The following is a 24513-nucleotide window of genomic DNA, read 5'->3' on the forward strand; positions in this document are numbered from 1 at the left end:
CGGGATCAATCACTGTCTTATCTTATCTGTTGGACCCCCGACCGGACGTCAAGAACCAGTGGTTTTACAGTAAGACTATTGAATGTACGTTTCTGACAGTGCATAACAAAGATACGTACATGTCAAAATGTATAATAAAGCGCAGGAAAGGCAAAGGTCACAAGATGACTACAGTTCAACTGAAAAACTGTGTCTTATAGTATGATGTCTTTACTGTATATTTAACATGTCTCATAGTATCATGTCTTACCTTAGATTTAATATTATGGCTGCTGGGGCACATGTACCAAGAAGAAAAATACATCCATACTGTATAAAAAATGATCCATAATTTCTGTAAAAACAGATCATCGAGATATCAGTCAAGTACAAATGAATGTTTTTTAACCCAAAATATGTTAATTGTCTATCAAAAAGAGTAAGAACAAAGCTAAAATCACATTTTTAGCAGATAGTGACACAACAGTAAACAGCAGGATATAGTATATCTGAACGACCTTGAAAGCAGCAAGACAATGGTTTCTCTCCTGAACACTGATATACAGTACTACTGCAGGTCTGTGCAGTCCATTAAAGGAGCACTTCACATTTGTTTTTACATATCTTCATATAATTGCTCCTCACTACAGCTCATTATAATATGGTACCGTTGTGTGTCTACTCTCTGACTGAGAGGAGGGCTGTGGACAGTTGAGAAACCAGGTTTGGTCATTCAAACAAGATTTCAAACTTTATCTAATTTGAATTATTAACCCATTAAGACCTGAGACTGATTCTATAAATGACTTCTAAATCAGTAGTTCTCACACTTTTTCGTAATGGGCAAGAATAATAGCTTATTTTTCAGCTTGCTAACTTTCCAGGAAGAGAAAAAGGCTGTAGTTTCTATTAGCTTGGAATCCCCGATTGGTAGGCATGGTTTCTGCACTGTCCACAGCCCTCCAATGAGACAGAGTGAGCAGACGGAAATTGTGCTCACTCTTATAATAAGCATTAGTGAGGCCCAATGATATGGAGATAAGGTTGAAAATGGCTGAAGTGCTCCTATAATTAGATTAATTATCAAGACAACATTCAGTGAATTGTGAGCAGTTACTGTACAGATCAAAATGAAGAGTGGATATAGCAGTTCTCAGTGGATAAATCTACATGAAATGCTTCACGCCGACATTCATCTCAACCTCGTCTCCAAAAGCGACAGCACCTGATTGGCATCGTCTGCCTCTTAGAGGGACACTAAATCATTGGTTCTCAAACTCAAGGACTCCCATAGCTCTGAAGAGTGTACAAATGGAACCAGACGGACCCGTTTGGTTCCATTTGTACACTCTTCAGAGTCTCAGACCTGTAAGGGCCCATTTGGGAACCCCCTCCTCAAGGAACCTTGAGGGTCCCTGGACCGCACTTTTAACTTTGTTTCATGGTTGTTTGCGCAGTGTGTTTGTGTGTTCTTGTATGTCTCAAGGTGGACCACAATGGAAACAAGCTACAGCTTGTTTGTGTATAGTCCACGTTGGTGTTTTCTCAATGAACGACACTGTTGTGCCAATAAAGTATCCTACAGTATCTATCTAACAACCACTGCACTTAAATGAATGGACAGGAGAGAAAAGCAATGAGCAGTAGTGGAAACATGTTTAGCTATTAGCTCCTCACATCACATGACCAAAAATACATAAGGGACGAGTCCCCTAGCTGCTGCTTGCTGCTGACACCTTCACTAAGGCCCAGTTCACACTTCGCCATGCCACCACCACGTCATTGGTCGTCCAAAATAACCCATTTCTTTTCAAGTGAAAAAAACAACGTATTTTGTGTTGTGGTATGACAAAGTATGACGTATTAGGCATCAAGTGTAGAGTTCGGCCTCTTCCAGGTGCGAGTAACGATGCAGAACCAGCAACTCTGTTTCTCTCAGATTAGTACCTAGAACACAAGACAGTTTTACTTTATTCCACATTTTTGTATTTATTTTATTCAATCATATTATATTATCTTATTTGTAAGCCTTTATTCAATAGTGACAGTGGAGGGACGACAGGAAATGGCATGGTGAGAGAGATGGACTTTCAGCAAAGGGCCTCGGGTCAGTAGCCTGGGATCCAGACTGATTCACTCCGTTTTCTCACTTCACTTCTCAGTCTGGTACTGAACCTATTTCCAAGGTGCGGGCGGGCACCCAGGCGCCAAGCTTCTGATTGGTCTGTAGCTTCCAATGTAAAATTTGAATAGGACCATGGCCAGACTGAGAAGCAAAGTGATGAAAAATAATCTGTCGAACGCAGAATCAGTCTGGATTCCAGGCTATCGTGTCGGATTCGTACCCCGGGGCCGGCTGCAGAAAAGGACTGAGCCTTGACATGGTGGGCACTCTATCCGGGCCGTTCTATTACACATTTAATGAAAATCCCTTATAGGCATGAATGTGTGTGCAATAGTAAGATCCTAGATCCAGGCATGTTAATCAACAGAAAATATAATGAATGTTGAATGTTTTGCATAATTAAGGTCCTTACACATCGGAAGCGTTACATTTTCACAATTAATTTGCATACATTTAAACTGGTTTGTGTCATGAGTACAGAGAACGCCCATACGATTGTTCAGCGTAAATAAAAGCATCAACATGTGTGTGTATGAATGAACCATCGCCAAATTAACAGTTTAATGTGCAATAGTCGGGACACATTTTTGGTATTGTTTATTCGCCACACTCCCAGTATGTAAGGACCTATTATACTGTTACTCCCAAGTAATCTCTGCATATCAGTGGGACATCAATTTCAGACCACTTAACAGCCTTCATCATCAGATCAACTCTGATAAGGGCTTTCTTACAAACAAAACGTAGTGCAGCACTGTTTACACTCATATAGATGGTACAGTATGTTGTGTCTGGCAGCACATACAGTAAGTGTTCTATCGAGTGAGCAAAACTACAGTGAACGACGAGCGAGCACAAAATGGACGACTGGTGACTGATACAGTGAGTGTGCTCATGACGGCGGGGATGAAAAACTCTGGCTCAATGAGGGTGTTGAAGCAACGAGACTCAATTACAGCTCCACACACTTAACCACTTAAGTCCTGTATCGGCACAGTCGTTCAGAAACCTCTTATCTCCATATTCTAACTTTTTGTGTTTTTTCGTAAATTAACGCCCTACTTGATCATACACAGCGGCGGACTGGCCATTTGGCGTACCGGGCATTTGGGCCGCTGGGCCAACGGGCCACTGGGCCATTTATTATTTATTTTTTTAAATATTTTTGCTCCCGTTTTAGGATTATTACGGTCATTTCCGGGTCGCGCGGCCAAATTATTAGTTACGTTAATGTTTGGGCTGGGATACTTTCCAGCAGGGGCCTCAGTGTGGCTGCAGAGTTCATGTGCAGGGCTGGGCTGAAACAGTGAAACGCTCCCCCCCCCCCCCCCCCCTGTTGACAAAACGACCCGGGGGGGGGGGGGTGGTCCGGTCCGGACCAAAATGCCAGGGCTGAATTTTGGTCCCAGTCCGGCCCTGATCATACAACATGCCATGCGTCACACAAAAGCATCAAAAGTAGCAGGTCTGCCAGCTCGAAACGCGCCGCGTTTCGCGCCGCGAAACGTGCCGCGAAACGCGCCGCGAAACGCGCCGCGAAACGCGCCGCGAAACGCGCCGCGAAGCGACGCGTTTTGCTCTTGGTGATCTGCTACTTTTGCTCTTTTAGAATTTGAATCCTGAAAAGAAACAGTTTTGGACATATGAGGTTTCCACCCGACAGAGACAATATAATTTGCCTTGCAATGAGTGGCGAAAATAGCCGATCTACAAGCTTGTGAGCTTGAAGACCTGCTATTTTGAGAAATTGCATTATATTATTATTTCATTCCTCGAAACATTAACTTGTCCAAAATAGGTTTACGGCCAGGTTTAAAGTGGTTAAGAGAAGAGGCACAAGCGATGGGTTTACGACGAGAGAAATGATTTGCTCAATCTGGATCAGATTGAGAGACCGAGTCACATGTAAAATACCGTGCGGGGTTACTGTCACTGTCACAGCAACGGGAGCCCTAACAACTGGAACCGGACTGGGAGGGGTGTCTTTGAGTGTCTCCGAGGGGAGAGCTACGTAGTCTTTCCTGCAGACAGATCGGTAGAAAAACATCCTAAATCCATGTGGGACTGCAGGCCCTCTATGCCATCATGCAGCATATTCATTTTGTACTTTATCAAAAAGGAGACAGAGACTGTGTGGAAAGCGTCTTTTCTCTGTGACCCAACAGTTTAAGTGTGGAGTCAAACAGCCAGATCTGTGGAAAAACACATCCTAAGACCCTGTAGCACTGCAGGCCCTCAATACCACCATCCAGGATTTTGTACAGAACCTTCAAGCATCTTATTGATTATTTCTGTACTTAATCAACAGGAGATAGAAAGCGTGTATAAAGTGTCTTCTCTCTGTGAACAAACAGATTATGTGTGGAGTCAAACAGGCAAATTGGTAGAAAAACACATCCTGTAGTAGACCCCTGTAGTACTGCAAGTGGTTCTCAATCATTTTCATGTCAAGGACCCCCATGTATTTGACCCCCATCTGAAAAGATTTGTGTAAAAAATATTGTTTTAAAAAAAAATCATTTAAAAATAATAATACAATAGCCGATCTGGAAGCTCACAGGAGCTTCCAAGTATAAAATAGGGTTAAAGTTATACTATATAAACTAATTTTGCTAGGGACCCACTTGAACCTTCAAGGACCCCTGGGGGTCCCCGGACCCCACTTTGAGAACCACTGTTCATAACCATGCAGAATCTTAAACTCTGAATTAATTAATTTAATTAAATTCATCATCCTACTACTGCTATGGGATAATGCTATGCATCATTATGACTTCATTGACCAGGGTCTCAGTAGCGATTTCTGCAGAATGATAGAGAATTCTTTGTGTACTCTAATTAATCTAATTCAGCTGTCCAAGGCCATGGAAATAGCACATCCGATCCGACCTCTTAATTGGATTGGATTCCCATTTAATGGGCAACATTTATATCTCTTAAACCACGACACTTTCAGTAAGTGCACCTGAAATACTTCCCCAATGCATTGCATTTACAAAGAACGATATCATTCAATCTCATCCTTAAATGGAACAGATGTAATCCGACCTTACAATATAGACCTTATAATAGATAGAATACACAGAACAAAGCATCGAATGTAGATAGGATTAACCTCTTACACCCCGCAAAGAAGTATACTCGCCTACAGTATACTTTGCTGTATGACAAATAGTGAAAATAGCCAATCACAGTGTGTCGCGATTTGATTGTGAGCCTATAGATCTTTAATTTCTGATTTTTTATTTAAAAAAATGTTACATTCACACCCATTTTCATTTGCTTTCTTTCTTTCTTTCTTTCTTTCTTTTATTCATTCATGCATTCATTCATTATGAATATAATGAATGACTATCAGCGGTTGAGCCAAGGCAGCTGGGATTTCCTTCCAGAGCGTTCATCCATAAAGTGTTTTCCATCAGCCCATGTCAGCTGTAATGTGTAAGTTGGGGGGGGGGGGGTGCTGTTACACAGGTCAATACCATCAGTCAGATGGCGACAGCCCATTAACTCTGGCACTGATGGGCTCTGCTGGCAGATAAACACTACGACACTTAACCCATTCAGTCCGGGAACGCACCCGTGTCATTTTAAGATTTCTTTGGCTATTAAAAAAATAGCAGATATACAAGCTCACAGCGATATGAGCTTGTAGATCTGCTATTTCTTTTAAATCTTGAAAATGTGTGAAAATCTTTGAATACATATTTTTTTAAAGCGAACATTTGTAAAATATGTTGTTCCAGGGACCCCCCAGAAGCAAAGATCTGAGTTACAAATGTTTTAAAACGTTTACAAAATATATATTGTTCAAAGATTTGCCTACATCTTCACGATTTTCTTTTCAAAAATAGCAGATCTACAAGCTCATAGCGCGGCACTCGGTGCCGCGCTATGAGCTTGTAGATCTGCTATTTTTGAATAGCCCAAAGCCAAAGAAAGTGACACAGATGCGTCCTCGGATTGAATGGGTTAATCTGTCCTGTCAACATGCGTCTTTGGATCATTTCACTTTACATTGATACAACATGCAATGTAGCAGCTACTTATTGGCTGTGCAGTGACTGAGAGACACCGCCTGACTTCACAACACTGACTCGTCTCTGTCGGGTGGAAACCTCATACTGTACGTCCAAGACCGTTACTTTTCAGGATTCAAATTCAAAAATAGCAAAAGTAGCAGATCTACCAGCTTAAAACGCGTTTCGAAGCTTGTGGATCTGCTACTTTTGATGCTTTTGGGTGACGCTGTAGTGTGATCAAATAGGGCGTTAATTTTTGAAAAAAGACACATACAGTTGGAATATGGAGATAAGAGGTTTCTGCCCCGACAGCAACGATCCTGTTCCTTACATGTATTCAAGAGGCTCAGCCGAGTCACTGGTTTTTCCAAGTGAGAGAGGGTCAAGGGTCAAGGTGAAAGGTGTTCTTCATTGTTATTGTTGTCTTACAGGTACATACTGTAAGAGTAAAATGATTTTGTTCTGCGATAGGGAGCTAGGGGTTCCTGTACGTAGCTCCCTTAAAGGAGTAGTTCACCCAAAAAATTATGACTTATTTTCTATCATAATAAGTCTTTTTTTTTTTATTGTCAGAGGTCACAATATGTTTGGGGGAAAATGGCACAAATTGGTTTTAATGTAAATGTCACTTATAATGCTGTAATGTATGGAGTATTTAATGCAAAAAATGTCTGTCATGGATCAAGATTTCCATTGGTATGTGGTGTGCACTGTGGTCAACCAACTATGGAAAACGCGATGTGCCATGGTGATACACCAGGAGTCCATCTCTGGAGAGGTGGTCTTTAAACAGATCAAAACTGAACAAAAAAAAGAAAAAATAGCAGATATACAAGCTCATAGCGCAGCACTCGGTGCAGCACTATGAGCTTGTATAACTGCTATTTTTGAATAACCAAAGAAATCAAAAATGACACAGATGCGTTCCCGGTCTTAATGGATTGAAAAGGGGCCTGAGCTCCCATGACATTGGTGGGGGTCGCTAATACATTACCAACAACCATTATTTTAATTTAAAAAACAACACATTCCTGCTATTTTTGAAAGTCTTGAAAACGTTTTTGACAATTTTTTCATTTTGTTTAACACAAATCTTCACTTCTTGGGGTCGCTGGCACTAGATATTTTCAAATGGGAGTCCGTGGCCAAATACATTTGGGGGTCCTTGACATGAAAAAGTTTGAGAAGCACTGTTCTAAAATACCCAAATGCACCATAGTGCTGTTTGTTGTGTAGTCAAACTCAGTCCAGGCTCTGCGCCTGGGTTGGCATAATTATGCTCTATTGAAGTGTTTTGGGGGATTGTTGTTGCAATATGGCAGGCAGTTTTGGATTCTATAATTGATACAATGGACCACTTTATGAGCAATATTTCTCTCTCTCTCTCTCTCTCTCTCTCTCTCTCTCTCTCTCTCTCTCTCTCTCTCTCTCTCTCTCTCTCTCTCTCTCTCTCTCTCTCTCTCTCTCTCTCTCTCTGAAAAACCCCAAAGATTAAAACCTAAACCAAAACCTCAAACCCTGAGTGTCAGGGTGGCAGTGTGAGAACTATAAATGGTGCCTTTTCCTGTCATGGATTTTGGTACGATAATACCCGGTCAGTGTTCATGTTAAACAGGCAAAACATAATTATCTATAATTAGTCTGCTGCAGGCGCTGAACGCTGTACGTATTACATCCTGGAGCACATTGGATACGATCCACGGTGCTATACCGTACGTAGTACAGTATGTTGCTCATTAATCATCACAGTAAGGCATGTAATCACACCTCTACGTCTGGGGAAACCTATAATTGGATCAGCACGTTAAGCCTGAGCTATACCTCATCATACGACGGTGTCATGCGGCGAAAATAGCCGATCTACAAGATCACAGCGCGTCCCGTCCGCAACACGTTGTGAGCTTGTAGGTCGGGTACTTTCGGCATGCGACACTGTGGTGCGATGGAGCATAAATTGGGCATTGTGTGTCATCCAGGATTGTATGGTTTGGCTATAAATTGCCTGTCTAGAACGAGCCATCTTGTACTGAGTGGCCCAGTCAGCAGCACTGCCAGCCGCCGGGAGTTGACAATACCGGTGCAATTGAGTCTTTGTCAGCCCAGGGAGGGAGATGGTAATGCAAAAAGTCACTTTCTGGAAGAGCCGCAAATCCTGCTGGGCTGTGAAAAAGCTGCTTTGGAAAGGAGGAGTCAGCAAGTGCTCAGAATCATTCAAACCCGGGCTTCCGTGAAGAAGCAGATTACAGCTGAAGTACTGCCAAGTGAGGCAGCTCAGACTCAATAATATCACTCTCTCCCATCAGGTGGTGCATTCTTATTCCCAGCCGTAACTTCGCTCCCCTCTACGCATGTTTGCCTATCAGTGTGTGTGTGTGTGTGTGTGTGTGTGTGTGTGTGTGTGTGTGTGTGTGTGTGTGTGTGTGTGTGTGTGTGCGTGCGTGCGTGCGTGCGTGCGTGCGTGCGTGTGTGCGTTTGTATGTGTGCGTGTATGCGTGTGCAGGTGTGTGTAACTCACGCTGTCTCCAGTGTCTGCTCATCCGACTTGGAGATCTTACGATAGCAGTAGACCATCTCCAGCAGCAGCCAGCAAGTCAGGAAAACCAGCAAAACGTACATCATAATCTCCGAGTAAACCGCCGTAGTGTCATCACTGGCTGTGGAAAAGACACACACACACACACACACACACACACACACACACACACACACACACACATACACACACACACACACACACACACACACACACACACACACACACACACACACACACACACAATTCACGGTTTAATAGAGCAGGAGAGTGCAGGCAGAACTTGAACGTGCGTGTGGTGGGCTAACTGACGCAGGCATTTGGACAGAAAGCCTGTCAATGTAAGATTGCTTCTGCTGGCTAGAAATATAATGTCGACCATAATCAAGGAGGTAATGTTTCTAAAATATTCACTTAGACCGTGGAACTGCAAGCCAGGCAGTCATTCAATACCAATGATGATGAAGCATGCTTTTGGCATATCTCGTTTAGAGAAACAAATGACAGATGAACCGTGTTGCTCACAGCACAGCACTAGAGCCCGACCGATATATCGGAAGGCCGATATTGACCGATATATCTGTATCTGCATAATGTTTTAGCCAATAAGCAAGGTCAGAGCCAGAGTCAGCATAATCTCTGCCAAACACATCCTCTGACAGTGTCAGACCCATGGTCATACTGAAGTCTGGTCTCATGTGATTCAGATGTTTACAGGCTGTTTACAGGCTGTTCACACGGATGATGTGCATGTGCATAATGTTGATACTTAAAGCTACACTATGTAACTTTCATGTCCCTACCCCGGATTCCCCACGTTAGTGCTGACATTTTTTTTTGAGAGAGTATTAACCCATTAATACCTGGAACGCATCTGTGTCACTTTTAGATTTCTTTAGGCTTTTCAAAAATAGCAGATCTACAAGCTCATAGCGCGGCACCGAGTGCCGCGCTACGAGCTTGTAGATCTGCTATTTTTGAAAAATCTTGAAAAAAAATGTTTTCGATTTTTTTTCAAAGTCGTAGTCGTGTAGCTTTTGCAAAAATCATGTTTGTGTTGCATCTCAAAGTTTCAGTGCAGGCGTGTCGTCAGCAGTATGGCTATGGCCTTGAGCCGCAAGCGGTACGGCCGAGCGAGGTGTGCTAGTCGGGCGAGGGCCTGCATTGAACGGTCCAAAGCCCACAGAATAGTCAGGTGAAAGCATAATGCACTTTGAAATTAATCAATCTAGGATTGAGTCGACATGGTCAGTGTCTGGAGACATTGATATGCAATGTTTATTGGGTTAACCCATTAAGACCTGAAGCTGATTCTACATGTCTCCTAAATCCCAACAGTTTTCTGAAAAACCTATGTTTCTATGTCAGTGGTGCTCAATCCTCAATTCATGTCTAAGACCCCCAAAATGATATGTATTTGGCCGCGGACCCCCATCAAAATATTTTGTTCCAGGGACCCCCCAGAAGCAAAGAATAGAGTTAAAAATGTTCGCTTTAAAAATATTTATATTCAAAGATTTGCACACATTTTCACGATTTTTCAAAAATAGCAGATCTACAAGCTCGTAGCGCGGCACTCGGTGCCGCGCTATGAGCTTGTAGATCTGCTATTTTTGAATAGCCCAAAGTGTAAAATAATGCTTTTTAGCTCAAATCAAAAAATGACACAGTTCCAGGTCTTAATGGGTTAATCAATCTAGGATTGAGTCGACATGGTCAGTGTCTGGAGACATTGATATGCAATGTTTATTGGGTTGAAAAAACATCCATCTTCTATGAACAGTATCTTGTGATTTGTAGAAACATACAGTGCAGATGTTTTCTCTAGCAACCAGGCTATGCTTTTCATATATATTTTTTAAAGGGAATATCGGTAGATGTATCGTTAGACATCGGTATCGTACCTATAAATTCGGTCGGGCAGTATAATATTTGTGGTGCTATTGCTCTAAATGAGAGATGAGAGATTTTTAATAGAACGTTTTCTTTTATAAAAGGTGAATAATGCAAAGTCACAGGGGTTCTCAGTGCTTCAGTCACATTTGAGATTTAAATGATTTGATGGTTGAACTGATATTTACGTACAGTATATTGTAAATAACTGTATGGTTTATACCATAACCTTGTGATAACCATAACTATAGCAGCCAAATATGAGACACGATTGCTTTTGCATTATTTCATTTTCTAAATTAGTACACACCATGCCTGTACTGTATGTCTTGCTTTTCCAATAAGAACCGCTGTGCACAAGAACTGGCATCAAAGTCCAAGTAGCATACTGGCCAGAGAGATGTCAACTTTCATTGATTTAATTTGAAAATGTCTCCAAATTGTGACTATAAATTGAGTGTTTGCTCAACAACAGGGGTCTCTCTGTCTCTCCAGCTCCAGCTCCAACATAAATTACATTTTCAGATCCGGATGCCAGTTTTCTCCAATCAAGAGCGAGAACCCCACAAAGATCATTTATGTGTTTTGGTTCCAAATTTGACGGCTCATTGTTTTGTTTCATCACTTCCAATTTCACTTGTTTATCCCGTATCCCGTAGAAGTACTCTCTCCTGGTTGGATAACATTTTTATTTCTGGTTAAAGAGCTGGAGAGACAGGGATAGTCCTGTTACTGAACAAACACCCTATAGCAACGATTACGGAATATAAAGCTAATTGACTTTTTTTTTAACATCGTTTTTATACACCCCCTTCAATGAAACCATATCCACCACAACAGACAAGGACATCGTTACACTGGCCAAATGCTTCGAAATTTGACATGAATAATGGCATGAGATGCAAAGAACAACTTATGGTAAAAAAAAATAAACTGCTGCATATTTTTGAAAGGCAATGACACCCACTTTACATTAACCCCTTTCCAGGTACAACCCAACAATTTAGGTCACGACAAAGCCTGTCTCTATCTGCCTCTGACAGTGAACATACTGTATGCAAGCAGATAGAGACACTGCAAAGTTATAAGACATGGTGGCGGGGAAATACTAGTTCCAAATATACTGACTGTAAATTCGATCAAGGCGATCAAAGAAAAGAAGACATTCAGCAAGCCAAGCATTCAGAAAGCAGTATACATTACCCCTTATAAAAGATAGCAAAGTAGCTGGTTTGAATTGACCACTTCACTGACAATAGAAGAAAGCTCTTGATAAACAAAGACAGACAAGACAAAGCACACGATTATTTATTCAACACACTCGTAACAAAGGGGACACTTGGGGAGAGAGGGACTACTAACAAGTATATCTTCTAGTAAAACCAGTTAGTGTAAAGATGAATTTGAATAATGATGTATAATGATAGAACTCACCCACTGAGCTATGGTTTAGACCAGGGGTCTTCAATAGGGGTCCGGGACCCCTAGGGGGTCCCCAGAGGTACTACAGGGGGTCCACCAAATCTTTGTGTGATAGGATCGTTGTTTTTTTACATTAACCACTTGAACCCTAGCATCCCTATTCTATCTCTATTCTAAGGACAACTTTAGCCGAAAATAGCCGATCTATGTGAGCTTGTAGATCGGCTATTTTTGGCAAAGAGAGGGGAAAAAAGAGCAGACCAAGTACAGAGTGAAAGTTTACTAAGTTTAAGTTGTTAAAAGTCTGAAAATACACATTAACATGAATCCAACATCTATGAAAAGCTTTAATCTGCAACACAATTTTATGTAATATATAGTGGGGGTCCCTGCCTTCATCTCTCTCTCAGAGATGGGGTCCTTGGGCTGAAAACTTTGAAGACCCCTGGTTTAGACTTCTTTATTCAAACAAATCAGACAATGCTTTGATCCATGGTGGAGATCCAGGTCAGTTGACCTGGATCATTATTAGGTCAAATGACACGACGAAGATCCACCATGATTCCAAACGTTAGTTTAACCACTTAAACCTTATTCTATACAATACTTTTGAGAATTTTGATTTGAAATGAACTATAATCCTGGTGTGCGGGTTCTGTCCTTCTATAGCCCAGCACCCACTTTCGATGTGCATATCCACAAGTTTCCTAGGGCGTTGTGGGCATCACTTCCTGTCGATTTGATCCAATCAAATCCAATCAAATCCAATCAAATCCAACCAAATCAAATCCAATCAAATCGACAGGAAGTGATGCCCACAACGCCCTAGGAAACTTGTGGATAGATAGTGGTGGAAAAAGTACTCTTAAGTTTTACTTAAGTAAAAGTATCAATACTGCAATGTAGAAATTTGTGAAAATTGGAAGTACTCCAGTAAAGTAAAAGTGCCTCAAAATTTTACTTAAGTACAGTACTTGAGTAAATGTACTTAGTTACTTTACACCACTGATATAGAGTAACAAAGTCATGACGTCACTCCCACTACCCCTGGGTCATGGCGTTACTTTTTCTCTGGCGCAAATTCATTCATTCATTTTGGTCCTAATACTTTTGTACCTTTACTAAGACCTGATCGCGACTAAATCCCAACTGCATGTCAGTACAGTATGTGAGCATAACAGCCACTGTGTAGTGAAGGATGAAGGAGACAGTGATAAGTGCTATAAGCAGGCGGGGAGACGGCCGGGCTGCAGAAAGGAGGGTGCAGGGATAATGATGGTGACATGAAGTGACAGGGTATTGCCCTTACCTATCTCCTTCACCCTCAGATCGATCGTCCTGGTCTTGTTGACGGACGGGCAGAAGAAGTCGAACTGAAACTGCCGAAACACCTGGCACTGATAAATGCCACTGTCATCCCAGGTGACATTTAGGATGTGGATGGAGAGATCCTGCAGGTCCGTGCTCCCGGCCCACATCAGACGGCCCTCCCACGGTCCCTTCACCTCCCTGGCTATTCCATTCACATACTGTAAGATCTGTGGGACAAGAAGATTAACTTCACTTGAGTTTGGAAAGTCTGCGTTCAGGTTGTGTGCCCCGCACACCTGGAACACCTTACAGGGATTGCTTAAGGACAGCTCTCTTGTTCCCGTAGCACCTTGCACCTGTTTTAATTGATGTTGATAAATGGTGGCATTTTTTTAAAATTATGTTATCTTATTTATTTTAAATGTCTTTATATTGTTTGTGCTTTTCTCAGACTTGTAATTTGGCACCACTGGAAAACAGGGTCTCAGCCCTCGGTGTGTTTTCCGAGAATTAAATAAAGGTTGAAATGACAGGCCATATTCATGAAAACTACATACAGTAGAGATGAGAAAGGAGCGTAAATACGTCACTGTACGTGTAAATAGCAAGAATGCTAATTTTCATCCATATAGTCTATATAACAATAAAAGAAGATATTACAGAAAGGAACAGATACATGTTCCTGCCACAGATCACAGGCATGAGGCCTTGTTGGTTAGGCGGTAGTCCAAAATGTTAAACATGTTTCACAAAACTCTAACTTGCTTCTGCTCGCAATGCGATTATACGTACAAAAAAAAAAGGTAAAACTAGAAAAAGTGCTCCTCGGAGCACAGGTCTCCGCCAGGTCAGGTAGGTTATTGTGGGCTAGCAATGATCGGAATTCGCTAATCAGGATCGAATATGAAAAATTGGACGGATCCATCTTCATCACATGACTATAGAGATAATGTGTACCTAGTTGCATGAAATGTCGATAAAATCTGAAGGGGTAAGGGGTAAAAAAAATACGTTTTAGATAAGTCGGCCTCCTGGTGGCGCTATAAAAGGCAGATGTGAAATATGCAGGGCAAAGGTTTTTCCTTGGCCTCTAGGGAGTGCGCATACAAAGTGTTACATAGATCGGTGCAGTTATAGGTAAAAACACGACTTGTTTGCCACCATGAGGCTGATTTAAAAAAAATCAAGTGGCATTTCTTCCTCGGCCTAGTGGGAATGTGCAAGCAAGATTTCACAGACATCGCACACTGTGTTCATGATTTGAGGCATTTGGTTCAAAACGGAGCACTCCATCCTGATTCTCAGCCAATCAGGATGGAATATGAAAAATCTGAAAGACCCGTTCCGTTTAATGACTACTACTATACCGATTTGCGTGATGTTTGTCCAAGGAGCACCTTTCCTAGTTGTGTGATCCTTTTAGCTTCAATGTCTTACTGTACCACGTGCTGTCCAATAAAGTATACAATCAATCCAAAATAACAGTTACCCACAGGTGTTCTGGTGGTGGTGTTGTCATGGTCTCTGGGCAGAAAGAACCAGTCCACACGTGTCTTTGAAGGCACCTCTTCTCTCTTCATACAGAAGATGCATGTCAGCTTCATGCGCCTCCCCAGGGCCGCCTCTGTCATCGACAGCACGTCCACACACACTGGCCGGCTCAGATCAACTGCTGACACAAACACAAAGGTTAGTTGACACACACCAACACAATGAATAGAAGACAAACAAAAAAAAGGATAAGTCGATGCCCATTAGCATTGGATTTTTCTGAGTGAAAACACAAAAAAATCGCTGGCACTGGTGGCAATAGACAACGTTTTTTCTGGCACTGAATGAGTTAAGACCGGGAACGCATCTGTGTCATTTTTAGATTTCTTTGGCTAATCAAAAAATAGCAGATATACAAGCTCATAGCACGGCACCGAGTGCCGCGCTATGCGCTTGTAGATCTGCAGTTTTTAGAAAAATCATGAAAATGTGTGCAAATCTTTGAATATATACTTCTTTTTTTTAAGCGAACATCTGTAACACAAATCTTTGCTTCTGGGGATTATCCAAATTTCTAACAGTTTTCTGAATAACGTATGTTGCTATAATATCAGTGGTTCTCAAACCTTTTTCATGTCAAGTGCCCCCAAAATGATATGAATTTGGCTGCGGACCCCCATCTGAAAATATTTTGTTCCAGGGACCCCCCCAGAAGCAAAGATTTGAGTAAAAAAAATCGCTTTAAAAACATATATTTATTCAAAGATTTGCACATATTTTCACGATTTCTAAAATAGCAGATCTACAAGCTCATAGCGTGCTATGAGCTTGTAGATCTGCTATTTTTGAATAGCCAAAGAAATCTAAAGTGACACAGATGCGTTCCCGGATTGAACGGGTTAAATGTGGAGTCAATGTAAGCCGTATCTTGCAGAAAGCCTGTCACCGATTGCTCTTTTTGTGACAACTTAAGAAGTTTAAGGTGTCAAAGGCAAGGATGTGTGACTTTTACAGAGCTGTGGTAAGAGAGTGTTCTCACATTCTCTTTCACAGTGGTTCTCAACATCTATTTCTGGATCAGGCCCACTTAAAAAATGTTCACAACCCACCCATCGGACCACTTAAAGGAGTAGTTCACCCAACAATGATTATTTTCTATCAATTACACACCCCATGAAGGTCAATTGAGTCTCCAGTAGGAGACTCAATTGAGTCTCCTACTGGATAGCCACCCTGTCATCGAATTATTGGCTTAGGAATGCGACAAAAACATAAAGAAATCTCCATGAATTCAAGGCTTCATGGGTGTGTAATTGATAGAAAACTAGAAAAAGTGCTCCTCGAAGCACAGGTCTCCGCCAGGTCCGGTAGGTTATTGTGGCCTCCTGGTGGCGCTATAATAGGCCAATGTGAAAAGGGTGCCATTTCTTATTAGGCCTTGCACGGCAATCGGACACTGCATTCATGGCTTGAGGCATTTTGTGCAAAAAAAATGTTTTGCTAAATTAGACCTGCTGGTGGCGCTATAACAGGCCAATGTTAAAAGGGTGGCATTTGTTCCTCAACATAGTGTGAATGTGCGTGCAAAGTTTGACCGCAATCGGACGGTGCGTTCATGATTTGCGGAATTTTGTTCAAAACAAAGCCACAACTGCAAACTTTAGATGTCAATCTTAGCCAATGAGAATGGAATATGAAAAATCTAACACATCCGTCTTGATCACATGACTATGGAGATCATGTGCGTGAAATCTGGATAAAATCGGAAGGAGTAATATTAAAAAAATGTTTTACGTAAGTCGGCCTCCTGGTGGCGCTATAAAAGGCAGATGTGAAAAATGCAGGGCAAAGGTTTTTCCTTGACCTCTAGGGAGTGTGCATACAAAGTTTTACACAGATCGGTGCAGTTATAGGTACAAACATGAATCGGCCTGTTATAGCGCCACCATGAGGCTGATTTGAAAATGTTAAGTGGCATTTCTTCCTCGGCATAGTGGAAATAAGCGTGCAAAATGTCACGGAAATGTCATGCTGATTTCTGGAGAAAATCTGTAGGAGTACTGTCAAAAAATATGTTTTGCACGAATTGGCCTCCTGGTGGCGCTATAAAAGGCCCATGTAAAAAATTTGGGGCAGAAGTTCGGAATTGGCATCCAGGGAGTGTGTGTGCACAGTTTCGCTGCGATCAAGGCAACGGTGGCGGAGATAGCTGGTCACAGACGGACGGACGGACGGACACACACACGGACGGACGGACAGGGGGTAAAACATACTCTCTCGCCATGCCTTTCGGCCTGGCGGAGACAATAAGTAATTTCTTTTTTTCTAAAACATTAATCTTATATTATTATTAAAATCTAGTGTTTCGCTAATTATTTGGGGGGCCCACTTGCAATACCATCGCGGCCCACAGGCTGGGAATCACTGCTCTAATCACAGTGTGGTATGGAAGCTGCTCAGCTGATGACAGGAAGGAGCTAAATAGGGTAGTAAAAGCAACATCAACAGGTCAGGATCTGCCAAGCATCTGTGATATTTATAACAGCCGCATTCATACTCAGGGACCCCTCTCACCTAGCCAATGCTCTTTTTGTCCCACTTCCTTCAAGAAAAAGGTTACAAAGTATTAAGAAGAAGTCCTGGTTTCTGAAACAGCACATGCCCGTAGGCAGCGAGGGCCCTCAACAACTCCTCATCATCTGGTCAGAACATTATCTGAACTCGTGTCCCCTAGCAGGGTTTCTTTTTTAACCCTTTAAGACCGGGAACGCATCTGTGTCATTTTAGATTTATTTGGCTATTAAAAAAATAGCAGATCTACAAGCTCATAGCGCGGCACTGAGTGCCGTGCTATGAGCTTGTAGATCTGCCATTTTTTGAGAAATCGTAAAAATCTATGAATATATTTCAAATATATATACTGCAGGTTCCTGGAACAAAATATTTTGAGATGAGGGTCTGTGGCCAAATACATAATATGTTTTGTTGTTTGGTATAGCTCTATATCAGTGCTGCTCCAACTTTGTCCATGTCAAGGACCCCCAAAATGATAATGTATTTGGCAAAGAAAAAAGAAGAAAAGGCTATATTCAAAGATTTGCACAAATTGTCAAGATTTTGAAAAAGAATGTGCAGATCTACAAGCTCATAGCACGGAACTCTGTGCCAAGCTGTAAGCTTGTTTATCTGATATTTTTGAATAGCCAAAGAAATCTAAAATGACACAGATGCTCAGTCTTAATGGATTAAGGCACCAGTCACTTGTGTATATCACTACACATCTGCTGCTGCAACACCAACAATCACAGCTCACTTCACGCTGCTGCTAAGCTCACGATAGCACTAAGAAAAGCTCTTTATTGTCATTGCACAACAACTCTCAGACTAAGTGTGTTAAAAAAGGGAAGACGGCATGAAAGAAAAAGTGTGAAGCTCAATATAAAACAGCTTAATATATTCAAGATTACAAACTATGAAAAACGACACCATATATTGCACAGTCACACATTAGCACTCATTGCTCCTTCGTTTACAAACTGCACATAGTAGCTTAACTTAGCTACAGATTGCACCTGCTCTCATTAGACCTTTTTTTCTTTCTTTCTGTCTTTCTTTCTTGCAGCCAATAGCCCGTCTTGACTCAATGGTTGGTTGATTACAAGAGCCAATATTGTTTTCTCCAGTGATGGACCCAGTCAGTTTTACTTGTTAAGGTCATCCATTCACAACTTCAAAACCGTTTTGCCTGCCAACAGATCAATCAGACTTTCAACTTGCATTACTGTAAGTGCGGTTTTGCAGTTGAGTGCGTTTTCCTCCGCCGAGTCAGATGACTCCAATCGGAGAACACAAACAACCAGTGGGCATACATAATCTACCGCTGGCTAATGCTTCTAGACAGAGAGGCCATCATCTACTGAGCAGATGATGGCCTCTGTCTAGAAGCATTAGCCCGCAAAGGAAAAAAAACAATAAGGGACAGATGGATGATAGCATCGTGGAAACAGTGGGAAGACCAGGAAAGTGGTGTGGGAGCTTGCTCGGCAGGGTGGAGGATTTGAAAGGATTGATAAACAAGAAGTGGGATCATGTGGATATGGAGATCCATGTGGATCTCAACATCCACATGATCCCACATGATCCCACTTGTTTATCCACAATGATCCCTCTGGTCATGTGGCCAGTCTGTGATGTATTGGCTATTCAAAAAATAGCAGATAATTATACATAGATATTTCTGTATTGAAAGCATAACCCCTTGAGATGTATCATCTCGTTTTCGAGGGGGTCCTTATCACAAATATACAAAGGGTACTATAGACAGGACAATACAAGAAATGCATCCATGCATACATAAACAAAGACAACAAAACAAGAACAAAGGCTCACCTGTCCGACCCCCCCCCCCCCCTCCACCTGATCACCCACAACATGACAGCCTACATGCATTAACATACCCATGAAAAGCTAAATGAACACAAACTCCAGACCGTTACATACATGCGCATGCAGTAACATGACCATAAGAATACGCAGAATACAGACATACACAATTGCATCTTGGAAATTAAATGAATCAGTCATCTACACCAGTGGTGATCTAACTTTTTAACATCAAGAACCCCCATTTTGGTATGCATTAATCCACAGACCCCCATAACTCTGGGGGTGTACAAATGGAACCAAATGGATATCCATTTGGTTATATTTGTACACCCCCAGAGTTACAAACCTGTAAAGGTCCATTTGATTCCTAACCATCAATCATTTTGCTGGTGACCACCTGGAACCTGGGGGGGTCCCCAACCCCACTTTGAGAACCCGATCTGAGCCCCATTTACTATGAAACTAAAGTTAAAAAATGATATTTCCTACTGGCAATGAGCACAAGAAATGTGGCGTTGATCTTACTCTGCACTACAAAGCCAAAGTGCAGTAAATACTTCGCAAAGAATCAAACTGACAAAGCCTTTAAAGTGTTTCAACTGGCCAGCCAAATGGGTTATTATCGGTATAAGTGATATTGCACTAATTGCACGAATCTGTTCATGATGCCATTGTTTATCTGCCCAAAACCATGAAGACTGATTTGACCTTTGAGGCAAAAAAATAATAAGTCCAAAATTACAGCACCTTGGCTTTGTAGGGCTTGCGAGATTATCTCTAGACAAAAATAACACACAGACACACACACACACACACACACACACACACACACACACACACACACACAGGCCGATCAGCTTATAGACGGCTAGCCACCTGCTGACGCATTATTGTTAACTTGTAGATCAGTTGTTTACGACAAGTCACGCAGTCATCCTACAGAGTCATAGTCATCAGAACATAACTGCATCATTGTTGTATAGGCCTAAACTCAGACAGGAGGACGCACAACCCAAATACACAGAGCACAAGCGCACATGGGAAATGCATGCACATAATAACAACAATCTGTGGAGTGTGGGTGATGTTAGGCCCCACAGCAGCAGTTTGAAACAGATCTAAAAATCCACAAACAGACCCTGTCTCGTCTGTTGCAGTTGCAGAGTCCTGTGTCCTACTTATATAACTCATATAGCCTTATGGGCAGATACTGCCAGCATCAATTACATCTCATCTCTTTCAGTGAGTGAACAGCCAGATGGAAAGAGACAGAGAGACAGAGAGAGAGAGGGGGTTGTTGTTGTTAGATAGAGGGCTAGAGAGACAGTCCTATTATTCCAGTTAGTGTGAGTGCTATGAAGTGATTAATTTGAGTCATGCATCGCACGCAAATGGGATTTTTTGGGTTCATATTAAGTAGACTACTTAAACTTTTTAATGCCCATGTTTTGTCATTGAGAAATAATTAAAATCAACCTAATCCAATCAACAGTTGTTGCTGTTGTTGTTGTCGTTGTTTTGCTTTTGACCCCAAGTAAAAGTCATACAAAAAATAAACACATTAGCTACAATAAATGTGGGTTTCAATTAAAGTTGGAACAATGTCTCGCATGTTATAGGCTACTTACCAACACAAAGCAAAACAAACAGTGTGTGCAGCGTGAATGGAGTTATCATCTTATAAACAGCTGGTCCCTCAAACTTCTTGGCCTGAAGAAGAAGTCCTTCTCTGACTGTCCAGGCCCTGAAGGAGGATTGTCCCGGTTATTGAAAAGCAGTGGTGGAAAAGGTATTAAATTGTTTTACTTAAGTAAAAGTATCAATACTGCAATGTAGAAGTACTCTGTTACAAGTAAAAGTCTGGAATTCAAAATGTACTTGAGTAAAAGTACAAAACTATTGGTATCAAAATGTACTTAAAGTATCAAAAGTAGAAAGTACTCATGATGTAGAATGCTCCATTTCACAACTTTTCAAATGGATACAATGGATACAAATCTTTTGAAAATAGCATATCTACAAGCTCACAATGAGTGAGCTTGTAGATCGGCTAATTTCAAATGGCCGAAATGTATAGGGCTGAAGTGGTTAATGTATGTTTTGTAATAATAATCAAAATCTACAAAGTAACTATAGACAGAAACTAAAGTTGTCCAATAATTGTAGTAGAGTAAAAAGTACAATATTCGCCTTAGAGATGTAATGGAGTAGAAGTAAAAGTATTGAAAATGGGAAATAATCTAGTAAAGTAAAAATACCTCGAAATTGTACTTAAGTACAGTACTTGAGTACATGTACTTAGTTACTTTCCACCACTGTTGAAAGGCGATTGTCCTTCTTCAGCACCAAGGACAGCACCCCTCCTCATGGGATCAGGATCATCTGTCCACAGTAGCTATAGATTCAACACAAATCCTCAAGTCAGGTCTCTAATACAGTACCATCAGTAAGTCAATAGGACAATGTTCAACCCAAGCATGTTGTTACTTCAATATTTTATACTTTGGCTATTCAAAAATAGCAGATCTGCAAGCTCATAGTGCGTCACTTTGTGCCCCACAACGAGCTTGTAGATCTGCTATTTTAGAAAAGTCTTTGCTTCTGGGGGTCCCTGGAACACTCATGGGACACAAATCCCCAAATCCATAAGTCAGGTCTCTAATAATACAGTAGCCTACCGTCAATAGTCAAATACCTTTATACTATATTATTATATTATAATAGAATTATATAATATTATTTATAATAATACTAATAATAATATATGTATTATTATTATATAATTTATAATATAATAAATAATAATCAAAATAGTCTCTAATACCGTCAATAAGTCAATAGGACAATGTTCAAGCTGTCCATCGAAAGTACCAAATCAATCAACACGGTTTGGAATCGGACAGCATTCATCCGACATCAATGATCGCTTTTACTACGTCAAAACTTCTTCATAAAACGAACTGGGCCTACATTATTCCTACATGATTCCAATCGAAGGGTAATAAAACAAACAGCTGTCAAGGGAAAGGCTTATACGAAGCTGCTGTCGCAACCATTCGCATATAATCCAGATCCACCCGAGATCGATTCAATTTAAAATAAAATAAATAAATCACAGAAACCTGTGGATCTCCATGATGCTTTTCTTCTTGTTGTTGTTGCGAGGTTTGGAGTCGCGCTGCTTCACACAGGAGAAACGACACACACCGCGGTGAAAGTTTGACTTGTCAAAGCATGTCGTTATTGATGTGTTCCAGAGGATAAAGCATCAAATAAGCATGAGCAACATGACGGCTTCCATCCGCAGCCCTGCTGTGTCTCTGTTTGCTCACAGCAGACAGACAGTTTAGTGCGCGCAGAACGCATGCGTCTGTCACTCCCCCGTAGGCTACTCTATAGTAAGCCGCGGTCAGTGGGTCTTAAACTGCATTTTCATGTCACGGACCCCCTTGATGTGTATTTGGCCACCGATCCCCATTTGAAAGGATGTTGTGCCTGGGATCCACATAAGGGAAGATGTGGATCAAAATGTTTCTAAATGACTCTTTCAAGATTTATTTAATTTTCAGAATAGCCCAAATATAAAATATAAAATACTAACCATTAACCCCATGGAACCCCCTCTCCAAGAACCCCTGGGGATCCCCGGACCCCACTTTGAGGACCACACTGATGATGTGACCTACTTGATCATAACTGCCTTCCCAGTAAAAGAGGAATCGTTCGCGTCCTTTTAGAAGCTTTTTACACTCTTAATGTAGCCATGGATCACACGACGGTTGTCTGTCACACACGACCGTCAGTCATGGATGAACTTCAACCTGGTGTTTGCACTTTCTCCATTTACAACCCGTACATCTAGATAAACGTTCAGATTTCAAATATAAAGTGCTCACCCCATGGCCACGGATATTGCAATTATGTACGGCCCCTCAGATGTACCCGTATCTTCTGTATTGTTCAATAAAAAGCATTTTAATCCGATCGGATTAAAATCTCCGTTTGTAGCCTATGCTTTGAACTACGTGACCCTATGGTTGGGAGGTGTATTGCACTGTGATACATTACAACTCCATGAGGAAATAGCCACCGATCGGATTAAAATGCTTTTTATTGAGATACGATACGGGTACTTCTGAGGGGCCGTAGATAATTTTAACATCCGTGGCCATGAGGTCAGCACTTTATATTTGAAATCTGAACGATTATGTAGATAGCCTACATAAAGGGGAAAAGTGCAAAAAACAGGTTGAAGTTCATCCATGATATCATATGACAGTCATGTTTCAGGGCTAGGCTAGCATAGGCTATTATTATGCTGTGATTCTGCTATTTGTCCACAAAACAAAATGCATAACTTTCAACCTCAACATGTAGCCTATTAATAATTGCCAACCTCATGTGGCTTTCTTAGCAATATCAATAGTTCATGTGGATTTTTTTTTTTTTTTGTCATTTGCAAATGTATTTTATTCAAAGCCTTTATTAAGGATAGACAGACAGACTGCCTTTGTTTTGTCTAGTCTGGTGCATCAACGTTGTTTAGCAATGGCAAGGTGAGCTCAGACTTCCTAGAGATAGCTGTTCAGACTCTGTTGTCTGTTCAGAGCCTGGGTCAGAAAATGGTACAGTCTAGGGCTTATCAATCACAGCCAGTGGTGGAAGAAGTAGCTACTACTATTTTTACTTCACAGAAGTATCTGTGAAGTAAAAATAGCAATACCACAGAGTAGAAATACTCTGTTACAATTAAAAGGCCTGTGTTCAAAATGTTACTTGAGTAAAAGTACAAAAGTATTGGCATCAAATATATATACTTAAAGTACCGAAAGTAAAAGTGCTCAAATGTTTGAAAATAGCAGATCTACAAGCTCACAATGCGCCACATCACGACACATTGTAAGCTTGTAGATCGGCTATTTTCAAATAGCGTATAATGTATAAAATAGGGCTGAAGTGGTTAATGTATGTTTTATAATATATTAATTTATATCTGCAGTAAGTAACTGGTAAGTAACTAAAGTGTTCAAATAATTTCAGTGGAGTAAATGTAGAATATTTGCCTCCGAGATGTAGTGGAGTAGAAGATAAAGTATTGAAAATTGGAAATACTCCAGTAAAGTAAAAAATACCTCAAAATTGTACTTAAGTAACAGTACTTAAGTAAATGTACTATCGTGTTATAAGCAGATACATTATACGTTTATAATGCATTATGTAGACATAATGGGCTTCATATAAAGTGTTACCATTAATGCATTCATCACTTTGATGTTGCAGCAGCTGGTTTTAATGAATGTATGTGCTGCTGGGTAACTTAATGTGTTTTGTATTGACAGTCTAAATCTGCA

The 24513-nt window shown here is 41.1% G+C and overlaps 1 protein-coding gene across 3 annotated transcripts; it reads right to left on the reverse strand.

The window, feature by feature from the left end:
- Window positions 1–1347: 1347 nt before the first annotated feature.
- scn3b (sodium channel, voltage-gated, type III, beta) lies at window positions 1348–22420 on the reverse strand. Of its 3 annotated transcripts, none has more exons than XM_080428583.1 (7): window positions 22285–22420; window positions 21421–21557; window positions 20791–20906; window positions 14779–14954; window positions 13284–13512; window positions 8642–8780; window positions 1348–1926 (listed from the first exon to the last, which is right to left on the reverse strand). In XM_080428583.1, the coding sequence occupies exons 3-7, from the start codon at window positions 20837–20839 to the stop codon at window positions 1920–1922; spliced, it is 600 nt and encodes a 199-aa protein (XP_080284709.1). In that variant the 5' UTR covers window positions 20840–20906; window positions 21421–21557; window positions 22285–22420; the 3' UTR covers window positions 1348–1919. The 3 variants fall into 3 exon arrangements, with proteins under 3 accessions (XP_080284709.1, XP_080284708.1, XP_080284710.1); XM_080428582.1 differs by having other exon boundaries at window positions 14779–14957; XM_080428584.1 differs by lacking the exons at window positions 21421–21557; window positions 22285–22420 and having other exon boundaries at window positions 20791–20909.
- Window positions 22421–24513: the final 2093 nt, after the last annotated feature.

This window comes from Gymnoscopelus braueri (assembly GCF_963280865.1).
Source record: "Gymnoscopelus braueri genome assembly, chromosome: 5".
Classification (NCBI taxonomy): domain Eukaryota; kingdom Metazoa; phylum Chordata; class Actinopteri; order Myctophiformes; family Myctophidae; genus Gymnoscopelus; species Gymnoscopelus braueri.